The sequence below is a fragment of the Notolepis coatsorum genome (assembly GCF_963971535.1).
Source record: "Notolepis coatsorum genome assembly, chromosome: 15".
In the NCBI taxonomy this organism is placed as follows: domain Eukaryota; kingdom Metazoa; phylum Chordata; class Actinopteri; order Aulopiformes; family Paralepididae; genus Notolepis; species Notolepis coatsorum.
This window is the reverse complement of record NC_140179.1, coordinates 34,608,964-34,636,012: the sequence shown is the minus strand read 5'-3', so window position 1 is coordinate 34,636,012 and position 27,049 is coordinate 34,608,964. Positions and strand designations below refer to the sequence as shown.

The 27,049-nt window shown below is 43.9% G+C and overlaps 1 protein-coding gene across 1 annotated transcript in view; it reads left to right on the top strand.

Annotated features, from left to right (window-relative positions):
* dera (deoxyribose-phosphate aldolase (putative)) overlaps positions 1 to 16,350 on the top strand; it is a 36,169-nt gene extending 19,819 nt beyond the window's left edge. The window contains exons 6-9 of the mRNA XM_084331178.1: positions 618 to 746; positions 7,610 to 7,722; positions 9,157 to 9,306; positions 13,915 to 16,350. Of these exons, the coding sequence (XP_084187304.1) occupies positions 618 to 746; positions 7,610 to 7,722; positions 9,157 to 9,306; positions 13,915 to 13,971 (449 nt within the window). The 3' untranslated portion in view covers positions 13,972 to 16,350. The remainder of the gene's footprint in view (positions 1 to 617; positions 747 to 7,609; positions 7,723 to 9,156; positions 9,307 to 13,914) is intronic.
* Positions 16,351 to 27,049: the final 10,699 nt, after the last annotated feature.

The following is a 27,049-nucleotide window of genomic DNA, read 5'->3' as shown; positions in this document are numbered from 1 at the left end:
AATAAACAGAAACTGTAGGAAGAAACCTTGTTTTAAGCGTGAGTCGAAATACTTCCCAAAGGTCAGTGAATACCACGCCCACAACACCAGAGGGAGTTCCACAAATCATGTGCAACCCAGATTCGGCACAAACAAGGGACTAAACACTTTTCGCAATTATGCCACAACAATGTGGAACACCCTACCCACAGCCGTAAAAAGATGTGAATCCCTACCCACCTTCAAAACAGCTCTTAAATTCGAAACTGGCCACCGTAAATGTCCAAACCACCCACCCCCTCCTAATGTACAGTCTCCTCCCCATCATATGTATATATTCTCTGTTAGGATCTATGGGTAACAGTACTGTATATTTGCATATCGTATGTCACAAATGTAACGGTACTATATACCTGTATGTCATGTATGTCCCCATGCCATAAAGTCATGTATGTTGTGTATGTCATAAATGTCACTATGAATTGAAAATGGGGGACCCTGATGTAAACAAGACACACGTCTTTCTCTGGTCTGCATCCACAATTGTGTGTATTGAGTCGTACTGTATTGTACCCATTCTGCAATCTGTTAAATAAAGTTTTCATTCATTCAGTGTTTGTGCGCCTCCCTCCCCACAGCCATGTACGATGAGATCTGTCAGTTCCGGGAGGCCTGTGGTGACGCCCACATGAAGACCATCCTGGCCATCGGGGAGCTGGGTACCTTCACCAACGTCTACAAGGCCAGCCTGGTGTCCATGATGGCGGGTCAGTCCTGTGTGCTCTGCTCTCGCTCTCCTCCTCTCTTTCTCTGCTCTCACTCTCCTCCTCTCTTTCTCTGCTCTCACTCTCCTCTCTTTCTCTGCTCTCACTCTCCTCCTCTCTTTCTCTGCTCTCACTCCTCTCTTTATCTGCTCTCACTCCTCTCTTTCTCTGCTCTCACTCTCCTCTCTTTCTCTGCCCTCACTCTCCTCTCTTTCTCTGCTCTCACTCCTCTCTTTCTCTTTCTCTGCTCTCACTCTGCTCCTCTCTTTCTCTGCTCTCACTCTCCTCTCTTTCTCTGCTCTCACTCTCCTCTCTTTCTCTGCTCTCACTCTCCTCCTCTCTTTCTCTGCTCTCACTCCTCTCTTTCTCTGCTCTCACTCCTCTCTTTCTCTGCTCTCACTCCTCCCTTTCTCTTTCTCTGCTCTCACTCCTCCCTTTCTCTTTCTCTGCTCTCACTCCTCCCTTTCTCTGCTCTCACTCTCCTCTCTTTCTCTGCTCTCTCTCTCCTCTCTTTCTCTGCTCTGCTCTCTCATCCTCTCTTTCTCTGCTCTCACTCCTCTCTGCTCTGCTCTCATCCTCTCTTTCTCTGCTCCCACTCTCTCTTTCTCTGCTCTCTCTCCTCCTCTCTTTCTCTGCTCTCACTCTCATCCTCTCTTTCGCTGCTCTCACTCTCCTCCTCTCTTTCTCTGCTCTCACTCTCCTCTCTTTCTCTGCTCTGCTCTCACTCTAATCCCCTCTTTCTCTGCTTTGCTCACTCTCCTCTCTTTCTCTGCTCTCACTCTCCTCTTTCTCTGCTCTGCTCTCATCCTCTCTTTCTCTGCTCTCACTCTCCTCTCTTTCTCTGCTCTCACTCTCTTCTCTTTCTCTGCTCTCATCCTCTCTTTCTCTGCTCTCACTCTCATCCCCTCTTTCTCTGCTTTGCTCTCACTCTCCTCTCTTTCTCTGCTCTCACTCTCCTCTCTTTCTCTGCTCTGCTCTCATCCTCTCTTTCTCTGCTCTCACTCTCACTCCTCTCTTTCTCTGCTCTCACTCTCCTCCTCTCTTTCTCTGCTCTCACTCCTCTCTTTCTCTGCTCTCACTCCTCTCTTTCTCTGCTCTCACTCTCATCCTCTCTTTCTCCGCTCTCACTCTCCTCTCTTTCTCTGCTATCTCTCCTCTCTTTCTCTGCTCTGCTCTCACTCTCCCCCTCTCTTTCTCTGCTATCTCTCTCCTCTCTTTATCTGCTCTGCTCTCACTCTCCCCCTCTCTTTCTCTGCTCTCACTCTCACTCCTCTCTTTCTTTTTCTCTGCTCTCACTCTCATCCTATCTTTCTCTGCTCTCACTCTCACTCCTCTCTTTCTCTTTCTCTGCTCTCACTCATCCTATCTTTCTCTGCTCTCACTCCTCCTCTCTTTCTCTGCTATTCTCTCACTCCTCTCACTCTGCTCTGCTCTCTCATCCTCTCTTTCTCTGCTCTCAACTCTCCTCTCTTTCTCTGCTCTCACTCCTCTCGTTCTCTGCTCTGCTCTCTCTTCTCTTTCTCTGCTCTGCTCTCACTCTCCTCTCTTTCTCTGCTCTCACTCTCCTCTCTTTCTATGCTCTGCTCTCTCTCTTCTCTCTTTCTCTGCTCTCACTCTCCTCTCTTTCTCTGCTCTGCTCTCTCTCTCCTCTCTTTCCCCGCATTGCTCTCTGGTGTCCATGATGGCCGGTCAGTAGAGCTGTGAATCTTCACTGGCCTCACGATTCGATTCGATTACGATTCAGCTGTCCACGATTCGATTACGATGCATCTCGATGCAGCTCAATAATATATTACATCCTCAACTTTATAATCTATATTACTGCACATGGCTACTTTTTCATCAAATTAATACAAGCAGTCAGATAAATTAACTTTTATTTAGAAAGTTCTTAAATCAGAATGTCAAAATAAATGTCTTTACTATATACTAGAAAGGTATCTCGATACCCAGTTGTTAAAAACGGTTCAATACTCTTTTTATTAGTATCAGTATTAGTATCAATACTTTTAGAATAGCCTGATGCTGTATTTTCTATGAGTTGAGTGGATGCATGAGTAGTGTGTACTCTCGCTCTCCTCGGCTCTTTCTCTGGTTTCTCTGGGGAGACACAGGAGGTAGAGCGGTCATCTGGTAGTCTGAAGGTTCCCGGTTTGATTCCCGGGGCAGCGCGTCGATGTGTCCTTGAGCAAGACACTTAACCCTTAATTGCTCCCGATGAGCAGGTCTGCACCTCGCACGGTCGCCTCCGCCGTCGGTGTGTTGAGTGAATGGGTGAATGTGAGGAACAAAAATTGTAAAGCGCTTTGGATAAAAGCGGCTATATATAAATGCACCATTCAACATTTAGCATTCTCCTCACATCTCCTTTATGTCCAACCAATCAGGACGCAGGTAGAAGAGTTAAGAAGTGTTTCCTACACATTTGGCCGTCCGTCACAACATCAGACCCACACTACAAATATGAGGATCAGACTGATGCACAGATGCTGTTACTGGCATTGGATATCGGGTGTAATCGGCGATATGCGATTATAATAGGGTTTTGGTAAAAGATAATTCCCCAAACATTCTTAAATTCTTTATTTTTATACTTGATGACATCAGATGTTGGAGTTTTAGCTACTCTAGCTTTTTTGGATTAGGGAGAGAGTTTGTTTGTTTTTCCGTAAATATTTTGGGCCATCTTAGACCGTAGGAATAATGGGCGAATGCTATAGTTCCCCTTTACACCTGAAATCTGATGGCAGTGAAAGAAGAACCGACTCCATCTTTGACCTGAAAAGGTTAATTATATCGCAATAATTTCTATTTCCGTAAAAGTAATGGATCAGATCAGTGTTGAATTGGTATTGGAGGTGAAATCATCCCTCTATCGCTACTCGCTATACCATAATTCATTAATTAATTCATTCAATTTTTATTTCAACTAGAAAATTCATTGAGGGCACGCCCTCATTTTCAATGACGTGGAGCACACAAACATAATAAATACACAATAAATACAATTAATATACAATAAATGCAAACCTAATCCAGTTTGTATAAACAAAGGACACCAAAGTATTGAAATTAGAGTTTGTCGTACGATGTTCCACGTGTCAGGAGCACAGAAACGACAAGATCTTCCGAATTCGGTACAAACTCTAGAGATGCATTGGATTAAATTGAAATCTATTGTCATCATACAGTACAACAAAAAGACGTTTGGCATCCAACCAGAGTGCAAATATAACGGTACAATATAGAAATATACAATGTATACATAATTAGATGTATGTACAGTGTTATAGTATTAAGATAAGATGGATAAGATATTCCTTTATTGATCCCTTTGGGGAAATTCAGGGGATTATGTACAGTGATACAGATATAAAAACACTATGGTAATGAGTCATACATGCCAGTGGTATAACTAGTAAGGATATATATATATATATATATATATATATATATATATATATATATATATATATATATATATATATATATATATATATATATAATGTATATATATACAGGTATGTAAAAAGGATTATATGCAATGCAAGTATATTCAGACAGATATGGATATATATATATATATATATATATATATATATATATATATACTCACGCTATATACAGCATTATTGTACATGCCATCATACTATATGTGTAGATTATAGTAGGTAGTCTACACAGGTAGGTAGTTATGATTACAGTGAAGGCAGTAGGCAGGTATACATTGTGTATAGTCGGCAGCGGGAATCGAACCGGGAACTGTCGTGTCGCCGGTGATGGCTGTTGGAATATAGAGCTATTGAACACATATTTTAACCAAGAAATACCACTTGCAGCACCTTAGAAGTGGTACCTTTTAAGAAAGATACCACATCGAACCGCTGCAATTCCCTACTTTTTCCAGCTTGTGGCGCTGTTGCTCAGGTTTTCCCCCCTCTGTTCCCCCCCCTTTTTTTTGTTTTCTTTTGTGACTAACATGATGAATAGGCGCCCACCCTCTGTCACACACACAAACGCACTCACGCACACACACACGCACTCTCTCACACACACACTCATGCATGCACGCACACACACACTCTCTCTCACAGTCACACACACACTCTCTCTCACACACTCACACACTCACTCACTCACTCACTCATGCACACACACACACACACACACACACACACACACACACACGCACACGCACGCACTGTACGCTTAACTAGCCATCACACAATAAGGCGATTACAGCACCAAATTGTCAGCGGGCTTGATAGAGATCATTATTAAAATGCATTGCTTTTGTCACCACGCTCGCTCCTTAATCTCCCCTTGTTCCTATGAATTGCGTATGAGGTTCCTGAAATTGAATGATAATTTCACCTATTAATCTCCAATGCGGGCTATTTTACTCACCCCCCCCCGCAGTATCCCCACTGCCCACGCAAATGAATAGAGCTTCATTACCGCCACCCGCGTTTAATAACGGTTATCCATTATCTGGTAATTAAGACTCCCCATAACGAATCTTAAGGATTACGCCCCAGTTTGAGGAACAGGCAATGAGAGCGAGAGAGAGAGAGGGAGAGTGAGAGAGGGGGGGGGGGGGGGGGGATAAAAAAGACCTGACTGGAAAAATACATAGAACATGTCTTTAATGAACTGGAAAATGTTCATCTTGTTCTGCTCGGTAATGAACAGTCATTATACACCAGGGGAGGCAAGGGGTGGGGGGGGGGGGGGGTGAGAGAGAGAGAGAGAGGGGGGGGGGGGGGGGGGGGGGTGCGTGATTATTTTTTACCAGTCCACACAGTTTGTGGTTCATCTATTAAAAGAAGCGTCATTTCATCTTCTATTTTTATCAAGAAAGCAGATAAAACATAATTGGCTCTGAAGGAGGAAAGGAAAAATGACGTCCGCCCCCCTCCCTCCATGCCACCCCCCCTCACCCCTTTTATTGATGAACAGGCACCCGCTCTCTGTTAACCGTCAGTGGCAGCATATGTTCTTGTCTGGCCCGACCACCGCCGGCCTGGCGAGAGTAATGCCCTGTCTGTCTCTCTCTGGCGCGCGGAGCCGGCTGAGTTACTGCGCCGGGCGGTCGCGCCGGATTGTGTTGAAACCAGGGTGGCTCGGTGGTCAGTTCACTTTCGGTGAGGGATGTGGGATATTAGGCCGATAACGGGGATAAAACACGCTACTGGTATGTTCTCACAGCCCTATGTTCCCACAGCCCTACTGTTTGTTCCTACAAGCCTATGTTCCCACAGCCCTACTGTTTGTTCCTACAAGCCTATGTTCCCACAGCCCTACTGTTTGTTCCTACAAGCCTATGTTCCCACAGCCCTACTGTTTGTTCCTACAAGCCTATGTTCCCACAGCCCTACTGTTTGTTCCTACAAGCCTATGTTCCCACAGTCCTATGTTCCCACAGGCCTATGTTCCCACATCCCTACTGTATGTTCCCACAGCCCTTTGTTCCCACAGCCCTACTGTATGTTCCCACAGCCCTACTGTATGTTCCCACAGCCCTTAGCCCCTTTCGGGTCTGTGATGCACGCCAACATGGTTGGATGAGTGAATACACAGTCCCTCTTATACGACCATGGAAAAATCTCACAATTAACTCTGTCTCGCTTTTCTCTTATCAAGTATCGCAGAGAAATTTCAATGGTACTCACAGTTGCACGAGGGTTTCGGACAGACAAACGCTAGGGTTTGAAAGCTCGGCTTTGCTAATAAACATTTAAAATATTTTGTATACACTGGTCAACACGGCTCAAAGCGGCTTTATTTCCGGCTTTGGCTGCCTGATGCGCCTGCGCTGTGATCACATAACACCGGAAATAAAGCCATGTTGACCAGTCTATAAAAAAAAATTTAAATGTAAAAGAAGAACAGTTAAAATTTGCAGGAAATGTCATAAAGCCCAAGGGCTTATAAGCGACCCCCCCTCTTAAACCTATATAGAATAACTACACAGAAAATGTCTCCCCCCCACACCCCTCCTCCCGACACACATTATGCGCAAACACACATGTGGATATCCCTCTCTCATACACAACAGATACATACAATACAGCATTATACAACAATTACCTTGTTGAAAAAATAGAAGGAAAAAAAACTAAAAAAGACTACTCGCAAGGATACTAACGACTACAGGATATGTAGTTATTTTTTATGCTTGCTTTTAAATGTATTTAAAGTGGAACGTGTTTCTGTTAGATTTTCTTTATATAATTCCACATCACTGCACCTTGATAGACAAAGGAGAATTTGGCAACAGAGGTCCTACAGAAATAAAGGAATGCGTAAGTCATTATTTCTTCTTGTGAGATGTGCATAATGAGAATTAAACTCAAAATAACTTTGAAAGAAAATGGGTAAAGATGAAAGAAGACCAATTACTTTATACATAAGAACCCCTGTTTGGTACTTGTTGACCTCATAAATTGTGAGTAGTTGCAGTTGTTTAAATAATGGTTTGGTTGGGGCTAAATAAGAAGACTTGGTTGCAATTCTTACAAAGGATTTCTGAGCAATCTATGGATTGTTTGTAAGTAAGAAGGGTAAGTGTTGGCCCAAATTATATTGCAGTAAGAGTTGTGAGGATAAAATAAACTGTAATACAAAGTTAGTGTATATATGTGACAAATAAATATATATATTGAAATTCTTTATTGGGAAAACCACTTGAGATACAGAATCTCGTTTTTGAGAGGGTCCCACATTTTGTGCAATGTAATACAGAAACGGAACACATAACACACAACAAAAAATAAATAAAAGACTCATACAAAAACATACAACAGAACAAGTACACATTATAAGAGGATATGACTCTTGAACTTTAACTTGATTCTTCCCAACAGGCTCGGACTTCATCAAGACGTCCACGGGAAAGGAGTCCGTCAACGCCACTTACCCCGTTGCCATAGTGATGGTGAGGGCCATTCGTGCCTACTTCCTGCGCACAGGCCACAAGGTACAGTACACGGTCTAAAGAGGCTCTGACTCATTCACAACTCCAGCCTAAACGCCCTTAAAGGATGTCATTATTTCCCAGTTAATGAGGAGGAAGAAAGCGCCCCCCACCCCCTGCTGTTACATAGATTGGCGATAGGTATATAGATCAACTATGAGGACACGACCTAGCCGTAGGTTGTCTTCTCTTCTTCCAAGCTTTAGATTTTCTCCTAATTTAAAGGAGACGTATTATGTATCTTTGTAACAGTTTCACGAGACGTCCTTGAATCTGTGGAACATTTTATTTTCATTTATTTAACCTTTATTTAACCAGGTCGGGTAAGAGCTAATTCTTATTTACCAAGACGGGCTGGTGAGAGTACAAAAGGGCCTCTCGAAGGGTAACTGGGAAAGGGGATGGGAAAAAAACATATATCACAGAGGTAAGGGAAATAATTAAAAAGTAAAACACACATCAAACAAGCAACAAATTTAAAGTACAAGGTATGTAACACATGAAGCAGAACAGACAAATTACAGTTAAAAGGCTGGGTGACAGTTGCAGGTGTGTGTAAACAACTCAATATAGTCCATTTCCATTTTTCAAAGTATTTTGCATTTCGTTCCGAGAAAATTTGAAGGAGAAAGTGTTAACACGGGGAGCATCTAGGAGGAACGTGTACATTTATCTTTCTAGTCTAAAATCAAGTGTTAATGATTTATTTTCCACCACCTCTTTCGACCCTTGTGTTAGACAGGTTGTTTTTTGGAGGTTGTGGCAACACACTGCATTTAAAATGAATTATTTCCTTCCCTGCCTGGCCACACCGACGAGTATTACAAAATACATAAAAGAATAAAATAAAATCACAAATTCAGCAGTAGATATTAGGTAGGCAGTGTTCCTGGCTCCGAAAAAGCACCGCTAATTGATTCGTCGGAGCTAATTCATCCCCTTATGACGTCACAAACGATAACGATAATCCTGAACAGCTTGTTTTGGGCTTGTTAATCAGAAGACTTCAAACCCTGCTCAAAGGAGTTTGTCAACCCCCCCCCCCTACCTAAGTAACATCTGAAACTGACAAATCCAAGACGAGGAAAGTCCCATTTTCCATAACAATATGTCCCCTGCTCGCCTTCAAAGCCCCCTCTCCATGTCCTCCTACCTTCACCAGCCTCGCGGACCTCTCTTTGAACGGCCCGAACCATTTGAAAAATCGTCTCGAGTCACACCTCACACGACGGGAGCAAATGTCAAATATGCCAACCGAATAACCCGAGGTCTGTCGGTGGTTTCCTACACGGCAAACGATCATCTCCGTCTCCGCCCCGAAGTGTCACATAATGACAAGAGGGGTTGTGGGTTTGACGCCGTTGGGGTTTGGTCCTTTTGTCCCTCTTGAAAGAGCTGTGTCTGTGTGTGTGTCTTTCTGTGTGTCCCGCTCCCTAGGTGGGCTTTAAGCCGGCGGGGGGCATCCGCACGGCCATGGAGTCCCTGGTGTGGCTCTCCCTGATTAAGGAGGAGCTGGGGGACGAGTGGCTGGGGCCGCACCTCTTCCGCCTGGGGGCCAGCAGCCTGCTGGCTGACATCGAGAGGCAGGTGGGGGGAGAGAGCTCACTCACTCACTCACTCACTCACTCACTCACTCACTCACTCACTCACTCACTCACTCACTCACTCACACGCATGACACTCAGGAAACAGAACCCCCGTGAAACAGAGACACGCAGCTCTGCTCTCTGTGGAGGACCCTAATCAGGTGTACAGAGTTGTAGTGGGAGGTGTAGTGGTTACGTCATTAATAATAATAATAATAATAATAATAGATTGGATTTGTAATGCACTTTTTGTTCGCTGGGATCCCAAAGTGCTACACTACATGGTTAAAACAGTTAAAAAAAATAGAATAAAATAGTTATTAGTAAAACAAATAAAATACTGAATAAAAATAGAACATAGTTAATTAAAAACATAGTATAAACAGACAATTTAAAAACAAAGCGCAATCAAATTTAAATAAAAAGCTAACAGTCAAAGGCCTTTTTGAACAGATATGTTTTCAGGCCTGCTTTAAAAGAGTCCAGGCTCTGTGGTGCCCTCAGCTGGATGGGGAGGCTGTTCCACATTGACATTGTTGTTTCCGGCCGGTCCACCTCGCTTAAAATCGCAATGTATTTCCCCATTGCCCATTTCTAAATCGTCTCGTTTAAAACAAATAAAGCGTGAACATTTGCATGGTGTACCTTTCTGTGCGTATTCATCCACAATCTATAGCTCAACATGAAAATATTTGCAATTAATCGTAAAATAATTACGAAAACAGACGTGCAGCGCGGCTGTCGGCGGAGCACCCGGTGTCTCCGCAAGAAGTGATATTATTTTTAAAGATGGGGGTCTGTAATGTTGTCGTCGTCGATGCCTCTGGAGTTGAGCGGTGGATAGGGAGCAGGGGTCGCTGCTACTGCTGGCCTCAACTCAGGCTCTGCCAAGAGCCCTCTACCTCATTTTTGCATTTTGTTTGCATTTGTACTACCGGTAGTTTTGTAAATTTTGTATAGTGTTTGGTCTTTATTCTTTTTACTCTTTTAATTGTTTTACTGTATGAAGCACAATCTCAGGAGGCTCATACAGAACCAAGCGTTTCACTGTAATGTACCTTATATGTGACAAATAAAACAACATGAAACTCACAGTAGCTATGATAAGTAACTATAATAGCTATAATATACTGTATATATAAAAAATACATGTATATATAATTTTGCCAGCAGTAGCAAACCCTCCCCTATCTCCACTCCCCTCCATCCCACACATCAGACTAGCAGCAGACTGTAACACCAAGCAGACCAGCAGACTGTAACACCAAGCAGACTGTAACACCAAGCAGACCACCAGACTGTAACACCAAGCAGACCAGCAGACTGTAACACCAAGCAGACCAGCAGACTGTAACACCAAGCAGACCAGCAGACTAACACCAAGCAGACTGTAACACCAAGCAGACCAGCAGACTGTAACACCAAGCAGACCAGCAGACTGTAACACCAAGCAGACCAGCAGACTGTAACACCAAGCAGACCAGCAGACTGTAACACCAAGCAGACTGTAACACCAAGCAGACCAGCAGACTGTAACACCAAGCAGACCAGCAGACTGTAACACCAAGCAGACTGTAACACCAAGCAGACCAGCAGACTGTAACACCAAGCAGACTGTAACACCAAGCAGACCAGCAGACTGTCTTGAGGTCGCGGGTTGGCGGCATTACCGATGCTGGCTTTAATGAAAGAGCAATAACGGCAAATGGTAACGTTAAATAGCGGTTAAATGTTAAGCAAAACGGCGAATGACATTTGCCTTCACTTTGACGGGAGAAGGACGGCTGGTTTTTACATGATGGGAGACGGGACAAGTGCGGTTATTTCAAAATCTATCATCATATTTTACCAAATGGAATTTTCATGTTCCAGGAATGGAGAACAATGGAATTTTGGGGGGGGGGGGGGTGCATCCAAGGACAGGAGGGGACAAGAGATGGAAAATATATATTTTTGTACTTTATGGGTCTTTCAAGGCCAGATCAGTGATCCATATGTAAACCAATAGGGAGCTCCACCAGTAAAATGTTGAAATGGGAACGTAGACTTGTTTTTAGACATCTCTAGTTGATTCACTGAGCTTCTGATACAAGGGCCTCTAGTTGATTGGCTGAACTTCTGATACAAGGGCCTCTAGTTGATTGGCCGACCTTTTGATACAAGGTTTAACACTATGGCTGTAAAATGTGTGTTTACATTGGTGCTGTTTGTACAGAACAGATCTATACTCTGACTTACTCTTATTTTCCATCTACAGACCAAACGCTGTCACACGACAGCAGGCGTTCTGTATGTAGGAGCGTGCGCGGGCAGCCCACACGCATTATTAATTTGCACAGTGTTAACTGCACGACGAGAACCTTTTAGCACACATATTGTATTTCAGGTGATTATGAAGACTGAAAGCAGAACCTTTTCACACGATGTCGAGGGGCGGTGAGGCGTGAGACGTGGCCCACAAGACGACGTGGCCTTTCTGTTAAATTTATGTATAATATTTAATCGCCCTTGGTTCCTGTTCCAATTTGATTTAGTCTCTGAGCAGTCGGGCACCATAGATGGTAATAGCAGCCGCCCTCCAGACGCTCACTCGCAACTGGAACACACCCTCCTGTAGGCACTAGGGATGGGCATTGATCTTCGAATATTCAAATAAATTATAAAAATGATTAGTTTATGTGAATATTGTTTTGTCTCAAAACAAAAAGAATTCCCTTTTGTTTTACCGGCACCTACACTGTGTAGTGTATTGAGAGGGGACCCTATTAACAGTTACATCGCTGAACGGCACGCTGGGTACAGCTCGCTAGCTAGCCAGGTAGCATAACAGTCTGTTAACAGCTGGGAGAACAGAACAGAAAGATGAAGAAAGAGAGAATGGAGATGTTACACGGTAGCAACGTTTTATACATTTGTCATGTTTCACGAAGTTCACACATTTCAAGCATCAGTGATGTAACAATGAATGCTTTTGTCCTTGGAAATAACGTTAGCCTGCTGCGACTCCTAAATATCTTATCTGTTTGCAATGACAGCAGCCAGCTAGCTTGCTTGCTTGATTATGTCACGTTTTGCCCATCCCTAGTGGGCACCAGGCACCATCGAACCGCAGCCTTTCAGTTACGATCCGGCCTCCTGCCGCAAGCACAGTCCCCCCAAAAGTCACGTAAAAGTCACATGTATCTGTAACATAGAGCGTAGTTCTTGCATCGAAGGCTCGGACAATACATTTCAGATACTATAGCACACAGCTAATGGATAGAGTATTAAAAACGTGGAAATTCATCGAGTTTTATCAATCGATAGCACAGGTCAGTTGTGAATGCATGTTGTCTATTTTATGATTATTGTCTATTTTATACACATTTTATGTCCACACTTTTATCTTGTCAATTCTCTGCTCTTTTTATGCCTGTGAAGCACTTTGGCCTGCAATTCCTGTATGAAAGGTGCTATACATTTATTTTCTTGTTTGACCTTTATTTACCCAGGGTAGGTTCGCTGAGCTGATGCTCTTTTTCAGGAAGCCCTGCTTCACATTCACACAGTTCCATTCACACCTGGGAGCTGCCCAGTACAACCACAGTCTGACACCATTGGCCACTGAGCAACTCCACTGGAGCAGTTGGGGGTTAAGTGCCTTGCTCAAGGGCACTTCAGCGGTTGGTGTTAGGGGGATGGGAGAGAGTTATGAATTCACTTCCCCAGCCCAGATTTAGTCCTGCCTTATTTATTTAACCAGAAAAAGAAAAAAAAACATTGAGACCGAGGTCTCTTTTTCAAGGGTGATCTGGCCAAGAAGGCAAACACGAATTATGTCAATACATGCATAACAAATCACAATACACATACAAGTGTCAGTAGACTACCATACAACTGAAATGTTTAATGAAAAATTTAATTCACCTTAATACAAGCACAATAAAACTAACAATCAACCTCAGCGAGTGCTACTCATCAAAGCCGGAGCAGCAGGTGGCAAGGATTTCAGATATGTTTTATTTGAAGCAATACAAATCGATCGGCAAGGCCAATTTGAGATGTGTGGAGACGTGTCAGGCCGAAATAAAATAAGCTTCTTTTACTTGCCTCAGTCCGCACATTTGAAAGCTGGATCTGAGATTGAGGTAGTTTTGAATTAATTCAAGCTTGGAACTGATGTACCATGGAAGTTTACCAAGAACAGCCTTATATATGCAAAAATACCAGTGCTGCAACCTGCGTGTAGCCAGTGAAGTCCAACCAATCAGTGAGTACAGTGTACAGTGATGCATCCTATATGGTGAGTTGGAGATACATCTCAGAGCGGCATGGTAAAGCGGATTGAGTTTGGCTAAGGCAGTAGGACAAGCAAATCTATAAACTATGTCACCATAATCTAATTGTGACATAAAAAGGGCATACAAATAACATTTATTATTATTATTATTACTAAAATAATTATGTATCCTCTGTCCAATGAATTACTATGAAGCCAGTAGTGGGGTGTTTCAACAGAGGACGTCATACCACAATCATAGATTCTACCTTTTAACAATTAGTTAATTCTCAACTACCGGTATATACTGTATATATTCATATATATATGTTTGTTTATTTGTTCTTACAGATATACCATTACGTGACGGGACAGTACGCGGCCTTCCATGAGCTCCCGATGGCGTGAAACCATGGCGATCCCAGCACCAATCGGAACCTCAAGCCGACTGCATCGCTGCTCATTGGCGTGCCAATCAAATAAAGGGGTGCCCTTGATTTAACTCACCTTGTGCCCCAGTAGACCAGACCTCAAGTATTCTGTTACCTCAAATTGAAAATTGTGAAATTTTTCTTTTAAAGCAAGGTAAATGTTTAATTTAATAAGAAGGAACTAATTACAAATTTCAGTTATTCTATACTTTTATTAACACTTTCCGTGCCAGCAGGGGGTGCCAGAAATAGGCGCTTGAGTGCCAACGCTGTAGTCAATGGAGGGCGATCATATTTGCGAACGCATAAACTATATCTTAAATTATGGGTCTAATACGCCCGTCGCTTATCAATGACTTGTTTGCAGTCAACATTGTCGAAACGGATTGTTTTTTAATCGGTTCATTTCCGTTTTATACCATTTTGAAAAACGCTCGTTTTTTGAAACTTTCAGAAAAAAAAAGATTCTGCAGGAATCACGCTTTACTGGAATACACAAAACACGTTGTCATTTTTCGGCCTATTTATGCATCGTTTTCAAATAAACGCTAGATTATCAATAGTATATGTGTACTTATGCACGCTATAGAAGCGGGCTGAAAAATCTATTATCTTATTTCCTGATCAGCACACACACACCACAGCCACACACACACATATGGGACACGTTGATATATAGCTGAAAACAGCTCTGATTATCCCAAGACTGGTAAAATAGATTCCTTACCTCAGATCAGATGTTCTCCAAAAAGATTACTCCAATTCCTGATCGCCATTCCAAATATCGATCATGTTTATTGATCCAACACTGGGTGGTCGAAAGACATATTCCACACTGTTCTGATGGTGGGCAATGAATGGGATCGGCTCGGATTACATGCCTGACAAGTAAAATGTGGAATCCGGAAAAAAAATCTCCCATCCATTTCATTCAGTCCAATCCAATGGGGTGCAATACCATCCGGAGAGACGATAGGGGGCGGTATTTTCCCTGTTCGACCTCAGACAGATCCCCACTGGTAACGTGAGGCTAGATTGATGAAAAATTTATGGAAATCGATAATAAAAAAAATTACGGTTAAAAATGAGATTTCTCGTCGGTTGGCACTCAACGCATGGCATGAACTAACGAGATTTCTCGTGGCTGGCACTCAAAGTGTTAATGTAATATTATTATACAGATTTCAACCTATTCCAACACACATTCTGACTAGTATCCGATTAGTCTACAGTTTAACCACACACACACACACACACACACACACACACACACACACACACACACACACACACACACACACACACACAATGAATTGAAAATGGGGGACCCTGATGTAAACAAGACAAACGTCTTTCTCTGGTCTGCATCCCCTTAACAATTGTGTGTATTGAGCCGTACTGTATTGTACCCATTCTGCAATCTGTTAAATAAAGTTTTCATTCATTCATTCATTCATTCACACACACTCTTGTACTGTATTCGTTACAGTATTTTGTGCCTTGACATAATACCGTATTGACCCGAATATAAGGCGACTGTGATTATAAAAGCCCACCCCATTTCTTTTTATATTGCAGATCAAAACGTATTTTTATGAAGAAGTTAAGCTGTAGCCTACTGCTTGATTTGCACCTCCTCAGTGCTTTGGTTAACTTGGCCTTTTACTGTGAACTGAAACCCAACGATGATCATCTGACACTAATGTTACTGTAATACAGAGTTACTGTATTTTGTTTTGCTAGTATGGTAGTGGAATTGGTATTAAATCTCGTCCTAAGTGGTATTGAAAAGGTCTTAAAAAGTCTTTAATCGAACTTGTTGAAACCGGCAGAGACCCTTTTTTGTTAGGGATCACCTAGATACCAAACACGTCCCGCTAGCTTCCTGAGAACGGAGCTGAACATCGCTCCAGCGTGGTTGAGCTTTCCTCCTCGCTACTCCTCTCAATCTCTAGTGCACGAGTCACAGAGGACTGCACTTTTTCAGGTATCCTTTTCGGCAAAAGAACGTCGTCTTATATTCGGGCCTGTATGTTACACTTGTCCGTCCATCAATGTGAAGGATATGCCATGTTTAAATCAAACCTGTTGTAGTGAAAGTGAAAAGAATATCTAATGAATGAGATGATGTGACGATGATGTTGTGAAAATAATATATTAATATACTAGTTGTCTTTTTGGTTTTTCATTTATATACCATGATTGTAAAAAGAAAAATAGAACACCTGTTTTATTATCATCTTATATACTGTACTTGGCCCAAAATTTTGAAAGAAATCAATAAATGCAAAATGTAAAATATATTTGTCTAAGTCTGCTTCATGCACGGTCAGGCAACATACTGCCTAGATCCTGTAGGAAGGTTGAGCAGGTAGCACGCGCACACACACACACATACACAGATAGATGTACAGTAGGGGTGTGCATTCTATCTGCAGATTCAAAATCGATTATGAATTTCTTTTAATATATATATATATATATATATATTTTTTTTTAAGCTTAGTTATTGCTTTTTTGTTATTTTTTCAAATTATTGCATTTATGTTTCATATCGAGTGGGCTAAACTGTAAAATAAAACGTACTCAAGGTTGACATTGAGTAAAGGTTTACATTTGAGTCAGTGTTTTTTTTTAGGCCTATTAAAGTGTATACCGCAGTCGATTGGGAAAAGTAACTCAAAACTGCAATCTAGAATCAAATCTATGCACGTATTGCATCGAGAATCGATTTTGAATGGAAATGTGACCCCTAGAACCGAAATCATGAGATTTCCTGAACCTTGCACACCTTATGTACAGTATTAGAACACTTTGACAGACGGACACACACACACACACACACAGCTCCCCTCCAGAGAGCCTCAATCTCAATCACGTCCCAGATCTCTTTGGAATACGGCCGTCCGCAGGATCTCATGTGAACGTTTCTCTGAACTCTTCCCCCACCTGTCCTGGGACGGTGTGGTGGTGAATATGTGATGGGTTGGTGGGGGGGAACTTCCTTTGGTCTTATTTAATTTCATTAACGAGGAGCTGGGCTAACTCTGGGAGAGTGTCTGGGATTAAGCTGGGGTTAAGTGAGTTTAAATGATCTGATTGAGCAGCTCGCATGTTCAAGGCTTCGTTTGAAGACACGAAAAAAACTTTCACATCCCCCCCCTCCCATTTTCTTTAATTAAGAAATCACAGGGCTTGACCTTGAGGCGTAACGCAGAGAATAAACGAGTAAATTATAATTGTGGAATGAATCAATGAATGGGATGTGAGCTTTTGATGGAGAGAGAAGAGTGCAGGAAGTTTGGAAAAGAGAACTCGTGGGAGAGGGGTAGAGTTTAGGGCGCTGTTGGATGGGAACAGGGCCATCCTAGGGGTAGAGTTTAGGGTTCAGTGTTGGATGAGGATGGGAACAGGGCCATCCTAGGGGTAGAGTTTAGGGTTCAGTGTTGGATGAGGATGAGAACAGGGCCATCTAGGGTTAGTATAGAGTGTTGGATGAGGATGAGAACAGGGCCATCTAGGGTTAGTATAGAGTGTTGGATGAGGATGAGAACAGGGCCATCTAGGGTTAGTATAGAGTGTTGGATGAGGATGGGAACAGGGCCATGCTACAGTAACTGGGTAGGCGGTGCATCTGCAGGGTTATACGGTAGGTTTTGTGTTTTGACATAAAGGAATATTATTACCGGTATATATTATATACTATTATTCTGAAAATGACATTGATTTGGGGCGTGACCTTCAGATAGCATGCTGTGTGGATTGGTGTAAAATGATAGGCCTGTCACGTGACAGATCATTTCCTATCTCAAACCCCGCCCTATTCTTGATCCTCCAATCGCAACTGTTGCTTCCCTCTTAGGCTTTACCTCCCCTCCCCATGCTGCTATGATGCCCGGTTTTCCCCAGGGGATCAATAAATCTAAATCTTAATTTATCTGATCTTATCTTAATACACATTTTCCCACAACCATTGCAGTAAATTGAATGAATATCTTAACTTTAGATTAGATTATATTCAAATATATTGTCATCATACAGCACAAGTACAGTACAACGAGAATAGGTTTGTCATCCAACCAGAGTGCAAATGTAACAGTAAAGTGCAACAGTAATATACAATGTACAGGTGATTAAACTGGGTATAGAATGTATAAATTAGTACTACTGAGTAATAGTGCTAATCAGATGTATGTACAGAGTTGTAGTATTAATATGTACAGTGATAAAGTTATACAGACACTATGGTAGTAAGTCATACTGGCCAGCAGCGTAACTAGTAAGGAATATGGACAGATATAGATATAGTATCTACAGATATGTAAAAAGGATTATATGCAGGTATGTACAGACAGATGTATATATATACATACAGTAAGAATACACACATATATATATACATACAGTATATACAGCATGATTATACATGCTATCATACAGAGTTATATGTGTTATGTGCAGGTGTATGTATATAAGTATATAGAATAATTATATAGAAGGATTATATTTATTATTTACTATCCGGTCAAAGCTCTGATCCTGTCTGGTTATTGATAAAGCACATCATTATCCGTCAGTGGTGTTAATAGCCACACAACACGGTGCATTAAAAGCTAATTCTAAATACCATTATAACGCTTTATGTACCCTTTAAGTGGTGTCACTTAATAGCTTTTGGTGGAGGGACTAAGTGTCTGTGTGAGTGTGCGTGTGTGTGTGTGAGTGTGTGTGTGTGTGTGTGTGTGTGTGTGATGAAGTGACTGGGGCCTGTCTCCCCCCCGCCCTCCCCTCCCCTCCCCCCCGCCCTCCCAGACCTTGATGGATTAGCTACACTTACATAAAGGCATGTAGATCATCTGAAATCTGGCCCATCGGTCAGCGCGGCGGCGCGGTGCTCTGTTGATAAGACTGAAGCCATGGCAGGGCGAGCCCAGATTGATTTCCTCACCGGTGCACCGGCATTCCTCCTCCTCCTCCTCCTCCTCCTCCTCCTCCTCCTCCTCCTCCTCCTCCTCCTCCTCCTCCTCCTCCTCCTCCTCCTCCTCCTCAGACACACAGACGCACAAATACACACAGAGGGGAAGGTGGAGAGCGCTACCGTGCAATGCAACCCCTGTGAGGCCGTCTCGGTTGCAAAATACAGCATCACTTTTAGCTATATAATTAAAAAAGGAAATGTTTAAAAAAATATAATTTAAGCACATTTACATAGTCAATAGGTCCTCTTATTCAGCCTCACAATGCTATTGGATAGTAAATGTCTACACATGTCTACTTTTTGGTCCCCCCAGGGGGGAATTACATGTTTTTCATGTTTTTTTATATTTTTTCTTTTTTTTACTATTGTCATAAAGAGTTATACCTGCTAGAAAATAGGTTGGGAACTCTTTTTGCAGTTGCTGCTCAAAATGAGGTGAGTTCAAGTGAGTTGGTTAGTCTGGTGTTTGACAGCCTGCAGAGTGAACCTGGAGCCTGGGAGGGTCTGTCTGAACACACGCACGCACACACACACACACACACACACACACACACACACACACACACACACACACACACACACACACACACACACACACACACACACACACACACACACACACACAAACACTCCCCCCCCCCCCCCCCACACACACACGCACACACACACGCACACTATAGTAGCAAGCGCCAGGGCTGAATTTGTCATCAGGCCGGTGAGCCAGTCGCTCACACCTGACAAATCGGCTCACTCAGATTGATTGGTTTTCTGTTGTTTTATTCATCAATGTTTTTTTAGCCCCGAAGCAGGTGTGAAAAACGACAGCGTCAGAGCCAGCGGAGAGAGAAGGACATAGTTTATGATGGAGAAGAAATAGCCAGACGCGGGTTAGTGTCAGTAATGCCTCCACGATCCATTACCAGGCCCCCCATTCTAATTTGTCACGCCGTTAGCGGGGGTCCATAGCTTGTCGGGGAGGGGGGGGTGGGGTGGAAACACATTGTACATGGTTTTATAAATATCAAAGTAGCCCCTGCTTTCTCCCCTCAGACGGCGCGGCCGGGGGAGCGCGTGATGGATACCTCACGCCTCTGACGGGTGGGGGGGGGTATAATTTCAGAGTTAGTCAAATTGAATGAAAACACGCTGCGAGGAAATCGTTGATTTTGGACAAATGAGCAAAATGGGCGTGTTGGGAAAAAAATAGAAATGAAATGTTTGTATCTCTCGTTTTTTTCTTGTTTTTCTTTTTGGTTACATCTTTCCCAGCAGCACGTCGATAAATCTCACTAGTGTTAATACATTGATATTATAGCATCAGGAGATCATGTCAAATGCATCTTGGATCGTTTCCGTGAGTGGAAGAGAGAGAGGCTGCTGCAGTGCAGACAGAGTGGAGGTAAAGTGATGTTAACTATTACTCTCGATACGGACGGACGGACGCGCTGAAGTTGTGGCTAGTGTGGTGGAAGGCCGTCTGGCTTCTCCCCTCAAATACACCTTCCCCATTGTCTACCCCCCCCCCCCACCACCACCATGTCAACCCCCCCTCCCCCTCCTAGCTCACCATCCCGTCACCCCTCCTCCCCAGCCCCAATCCTCCTATCTCATTCCCACCTGGGCAGACCAGACCACACACCCTTTTTCTCTTGGTATAAAGGTCTACGTTTCAACATGATTCTGGGAACATGAACCTTTAAAAACAAACCTTTTTGCCTGGTCTCTCTGAGGGCCCTCCCCCCCCAGCTTGGGGCCCTGGGTTGTCAGTCCCCCCCCGCCCCCCACACACACACACTTCCACACCCCCGGTGACGAGAACAACTCATAGGGACGAAATAAAAGGAGAAAATGTTAATGCGCCAGATTGATGAGCGGCAAATATGTCCACGCCGGTCAGCTGTGATGGAGCGTTGCAGGGCGTTATTGATTAGATGACTCTTATCAGTGAGCAGCACATTGATTGGTTCTGGTAACTAGTTGTAAAGAGGAGACACGCCTCTCGTGCCGGTGTGACAAAGCGTGCTTAATGGCGGCTCGGCCCCCATCGAGGGTAATGGGCGCACAATGGAATCAAACCACACCACACTGACTCTGGATGCAGAAGAAAGGACAATAATACACGCCCGGGTGCTCGTTTACCATATTTAATAGGTTGTCATTCTAGAAGAATACGTTCAATAAGAGATAAGCTCCAGGATATCCCCCGCAAACGGATACTTTTGGACCCCATCTATGATGTAGATTTAAGCTAATAGCCCCGTCCTCCCCCCGTCCTCCCCCCCAAAGAAAAAAAAAGAAAAAATAATCATACAACTTTGATCACAGAACTCTGATGGTGTCATCAGCAGCAACAGAGCAGGGCCCTGTTCCTCGTACCTGGCTAACTGAGTTAGCCGGATCATTTTCAGCATAGCTTGACTTAAGCCAGAACTTTCCGTTCCCCGGCGTCAGATTTTCTAAATCGCTATGGCAACAGATCAAAAAGTTTGAACCTGGTCGAGGGCAGCGTTTAGTTCAGTTAGCTCGATAACCTGCATGGCCACACCCTCGCAAAGAGCTTCCTGAAATAATTCTCACAGTCTAGATCCCATTATACCATTCTGAATTATGTTTTTGTGATTCCTTTTTCTAGACAGGGCTTTTGAAATGTAAAATAATAGACCTAAAATTCTGATAATAAATCATATTCAGCCTATGGACCTAAATAATGCACGTCATATATACGGCGCTCGGAGTCGTGATACACACACTAGTGGTTATTTTAATAAGGGGGCATTGCAAATGTGAATCCCGCAGGGATATTTTTATGAATGAAACCTATCGGGCGTTTGGCTCTGATTAGTTTCATATTCTCCGCTGTTGATGTATTTGCTTAACGGAGCGCCCGGATTGTGTTTCATTCAAGCATAAATTGAAGCGTCTTTATGCGTGGACTGTGGATTATGAATTACGAGGAATCTGAATCTGTGGATTGTTGAATTGTATCACTGTCACTCACACGTTATTGTGATATTGTAACTGGGATTAAAATGTCTGATAAGATGCACTGTTTGACGGATTTGAGAAATTTAATGAGCCGTTGACATTTGATGAATGCATTTGAGAAAATGCATTTATCTGTTCAAGCACTGTTATCTGATGATGAACAAGGTGTCACTGGTATAAACCAAAGCTTAATCAAATCAATGCATGTATGGATGTCCGAAACAGATTAAAACCTGATTAATAGTGAAACTGCAAGCCTCCCTCCAAGCCTCTCTGACACCGTTATTTCAGGGGGTCGCGCCTTGAAAACTTTGGGAACCATGTATTTATATATAAAGTACATGATACCTAAGCCGATACCTAAGAACAAATTATTTTCGCTAGCAAGATCTCATTCGATTATTCATTCCATTAAGCCTACTGCCAGCAGGCACATTTAAAGAAATATAATCTGATTGATTGGGGTAATCAGGGACTTAACATTAGCCTATAGATTATGCATTTAACTTGTCGGCGAGGCTATTGAGCGGTAACTGTATTGTACCCATTCTGCAATCTGTTAATAAAGTTTTAAATCAATCAATCAATGTCGTTAGAAAATCAGGATTTCTGCGATCGACACCTGCTCTCTTTTCAGGTGAGGCGGCCGCGCACAATTATCCTGAGTATCAAGTCTGGTTAGAATTAACAAGACTGAATCAGCGTTCGAGGAACAGGGAAAGCCTGGATTCAAACATCGGGTTAATTGAATCTGGATAATGGGACTTTTGATCGACGTAGTTGAACCAGGTACGGGGAATAGGGCCCAGCTCCGAGAGAGAGAGAGAGAGAGAGAGAGAGAGAATAATTGGCCCTCAGACTGCGGTGATATTAGTGATACAATTAGAGCGGGGCTTTGGTTTCCTCCGCGGCAGAAATAGGTAGTGATAGGTGATACCCGGGGACTTCACAAGTGTCAGGACGAGCCTTCTGATGCCTGGCTGATCCCCCAACCCCCCCCCCCCCCCCCCCCCCCCTCCTACCGGGAGCCGGGGAGAGGAGAGAGGCGCACGCTCGCTGGCGCTGTGGCTCATTTCCCATGATGCACCCCGTCTTTGAGCGCTGCTGACCTTGGTTCGGAGGAGGCTCCCTCGCGGTGGAGAAGAGATGGAATACATGTTTGAGAGATCAAAAGGCAGAGCGCGGGCCTCACCTGTCTCTGCAGAGACCGCTCGGCACCGAGACTTTCACACAACTCTCCTTCCTCGCTGAAGACCAAGTTGATCACCATTGATTTTGTCTTCAGTTCTTCCAAATCCCACCGAAGGGATTTAAAAAAAGAAAAAAAAACATATATATATATATTGTATATATACTGTATATATTATATATATATATTATCAATAGATCTCTTGATTGGCCACGGCTTCGTGCGGGTGACGGGTCGATTAGGATTGAGCTGTGTTCGACCATTATGGTTTGATTACAGTGGATCGTAATGGATGGCTTTGAACTCGCAGCGATATGATAACTTGCTCGAGGGCCACGGTGGAACGAGGTCCTCCGCGGGTTGTCCTCGATGCCTTCAACGTGCGAGTGCTTTTGGGTGAAGCACTTTACATTAGTTGGACGGTGTGCTTGTGACAGTGTTGTAGTACTCGAGTCCAGGACTCGTGACTCGACTTGGACTTGAGCACTGATGACTCGGACTTGGACTAGAGTATTGGAAGGTGCAGACGAGGACTCTGACTTGTTAATTGATAAATACAGTTGTTTATTGTAATAGGCCCTAATCATTTAGCATAATATATTGATGACTATTGCATTTGTTTGCCTATTGTGTCACAAAGTAAATAAGGGGGTGTAGACTACCACATGCTGCCCTACTGTCGGTCTGGGGAGGGTGTAGACTACCACATGCTGCCCTACTGTCGGTCTGTGGAGTGTGTAGACTACCACATGCTGCCCCACTGTCGGTCTGGGGAGGGTGTAGACTACCACATGCTGCCCTACTGTCGGTCTAGGGAGGGTGTAGACTACCACATGCTGCCCTACTGTTGGTCTGGGGAGGGTGTAGACTACCACATGCTGCCCTACTGTCGGTCTGGGGAGGGTGTAGACTACCACATGCTGCCCTACTGTCGGTCTGGGGAGGGTGTAGACTACCACATGCTGCCCTACTGTCGGTCTAGGGAGGGTGTAGACTACCACATGCTGCCCTACTGTCGGTCTAGGGAGGGTGTAGACTACCACATGCTGCCCTACTGTCGGTATAGGGAGGGTGTAGACTACCACATGCTGCCCTACTGTCGGTCTAGGGAGGGTGTAGACTACCACATGCTGCCCTACTGTTGGCCTAGGGAGGGTGTAGACTACCACATGCTGCCCCACTGTTGGTCTGGGGAGGGTGTAGACTACCACATGCTGCCCTACTGTCGGTCTAGGGAGGGTGTAGACTACCACATGCTGCCCTACTGTTGGTCTGGGGAGGGTGTAGACTACCACATGCTGCCCTACTGTCGGTCTAGGGAGGGTGTAGACTACCACATGCTGCCCTACTGTTGGTCTGGGGAGGGTGTAGACTACCACATGCTGCCCTACTATCGGTCTAGGGAGGGTGTAGACTACCACATGCTGCCCTACTGTCAGTCTAGGGAGGGTGTAGACTACCACATGCTGCCCTACTGTTGGCCTGGGGAGGGTGTAGACTACCACATGCTGCCCCACTGTTGGTTTGGGGAGGGTGTAGACTACCACATGCTGCCCTACTGTCAGTCTGGGGAGGGTGTAGACTACCACATGCTGCCCTACTGTCGGTCTAGGGAGGGTGTAGACTACCACATGCTGCCCTACAGTCGGTCTAGGGAGGGTGTAGACTACCACATGCTGCCCTACTGTCTGTCTAGGGAGGGTGTAGACTACCACATGCTGCCCTACTGTCGGTCTAGGGAGGGTGTAGACTACCACATGATGCCCTACTGTTGGCCTGGGGAGGGTGTAGACTACCACATGCTGCCCCACTGTTGGTCTGGGGAGGGTGTAGACTACCACATGCTGCCCTACTGTCGGTCTAGGGAGGGTGTAGACTACCACATGCTGCCCTACTGTTGGTCTGGGGAGGGTGTAGACTACCACATGCTGCACTACTGTCGGTCTGGGGAGGGTGTAGACTACCACATGCTGCCCTACTGTCGGTCTAGGGAGGGTGTAGACTACCACATGCTGCCCTACTGTCGGTCTAGGGAGGGTGTAGACTACCACATGCTGCCCTACTGTCGGTCTAGGGAGGGTGTAGACTACCACATGCTGCCCTACTGTCGGTCTAGGGAGGGTGTATGAATGAATGAATGAAAACTTTATTTAACAGATTGCAGAATGGGTACAATACAGTACGGCTCAATACACACAATTGTTAAGGGGATGCAGACCTGAGAAAGACGTTTGTCTTGTTTCCATCAGGGTCCCCCATTTTCAATTCATATAGACATTTATGACATACACAACATACATGACATTTATGGCATAGGGACATATAGGTATTTAGTACTGATACATTTGTGACATAAACGGTATTCAAATATACAGTACTGTTACCCCTAGATCCTGACAGAGTATATACATATGATGGGGAGGGGACTGTACATTAGGAGGGGGTGGGTGGGTGGGAGAGAGATATACATACGGCGGGGAGGGAATATATACATGCGGTGGGGAGGAGACTGTCTATTAGGAGGTGGTGGGGGTTTTGGGCATTTACGGTGGCCAGTTTCGAATTGCAGCCTCCCGTAGGTGCTCTTTAAGAGCGGTTTTGAATGTGGGTAGGGATTCACATTCCTTTACAGCTTTAGGTAGGGCGTTCTACATTGATGTGGCATAATTGCGAAACGTATTTAGTCCCTTGTTTGAGCCGAATCTGGGTTTAACCTGATTTGTTGAGCTTCCTCTGGTGTAGTGGTTGTGGTATTCACTGACCTTTGGGAAGTATTTTGACATGTACATGGGTACCTTAGTCGTATAGTGTATCTTGTAGACCAGGCCCATTGCAAGTTGCTGTACTCTGTCGTCTACTCTAAGCCATCCTAGGTTGTCAAAGTGGGCAGGGGTGAGGTGGGTTCTGGGGGTAAGGTCAAGTAGTAGTCTGACCAGTTTATTTTGTGGTGTTTGTAATTTTGTTTTAAGCGCCTTTGAGGTGCTTTGGTACCATGAGGTGCACGCATAGTCGTAGTACCCTTGAATGAGTGCTCCTGCCAGAGTCTTCAGGGTATTCTTGTTTACCAGAGAGGAGATCCGGTACAAGAATCTAGTTCGTTGGTTGACTTTTTTTTATTACATTGGATGCCATTTTGTCACAGGAAAGATTTGCCTCTAGGATGGAACCCAGGTAGGTAATTTCGTCTTTCCTTGTGACAATATTGTCACCCACTGCAACTGAGAAGCCGTCGGTCTTGCTGAGTTTGTTATTTGAACCGAAGAGAATGGACTCTGTTTTGCCCATGTAATGATAGTTTGTTATCAGCGAGCCATGTAAACTACCACACGCCTCCTCCGATACAGTCGCCAGCCGCTTCTTTTCACCCAACAGCTAGGAGTTTCACTGGGAGATCATAACACGCTGGAGGTTCACGCTATCTCCCCCAGATCCCCTTCCTGCCAACCAGTAGGAGTCGCTGTTGCAACAAACGGGACTCACACCCCACCGGCTTCCCACCCGCGAACACACTGCCAATTGAGTTTGTGGGGACGACTGACCAAGTCTGAAGTCCTGCTGTCGGGACTTGAACTCGGGTAAGTAAGTAAGTAAGTAAGTAAGTAAGTAAGTAAGTAAGTAAGTAAGTAAGTAAGTAAGTAAGTAAGTAAGTAAGTAAGTAAGTAAGTAAGTAAGTAAGTAAGTAAGTAAGTAAGTAAGTAAGTAAGTAAGTAAGTAAGTAAGTAAGTAAATTGTATTTGCATAGCACCTTTCACAGATAAAATCACAAAGTGCGTAGCAACAGTTACAGAGCGATAAATGCACTACACAAAACAATTCTGACACAACGTAAGCATAGCATAACATAAGTAAATTAAATAACTAACTATGAGTGCAACATAAATGTCAGTCGTAAAACAAAACAAC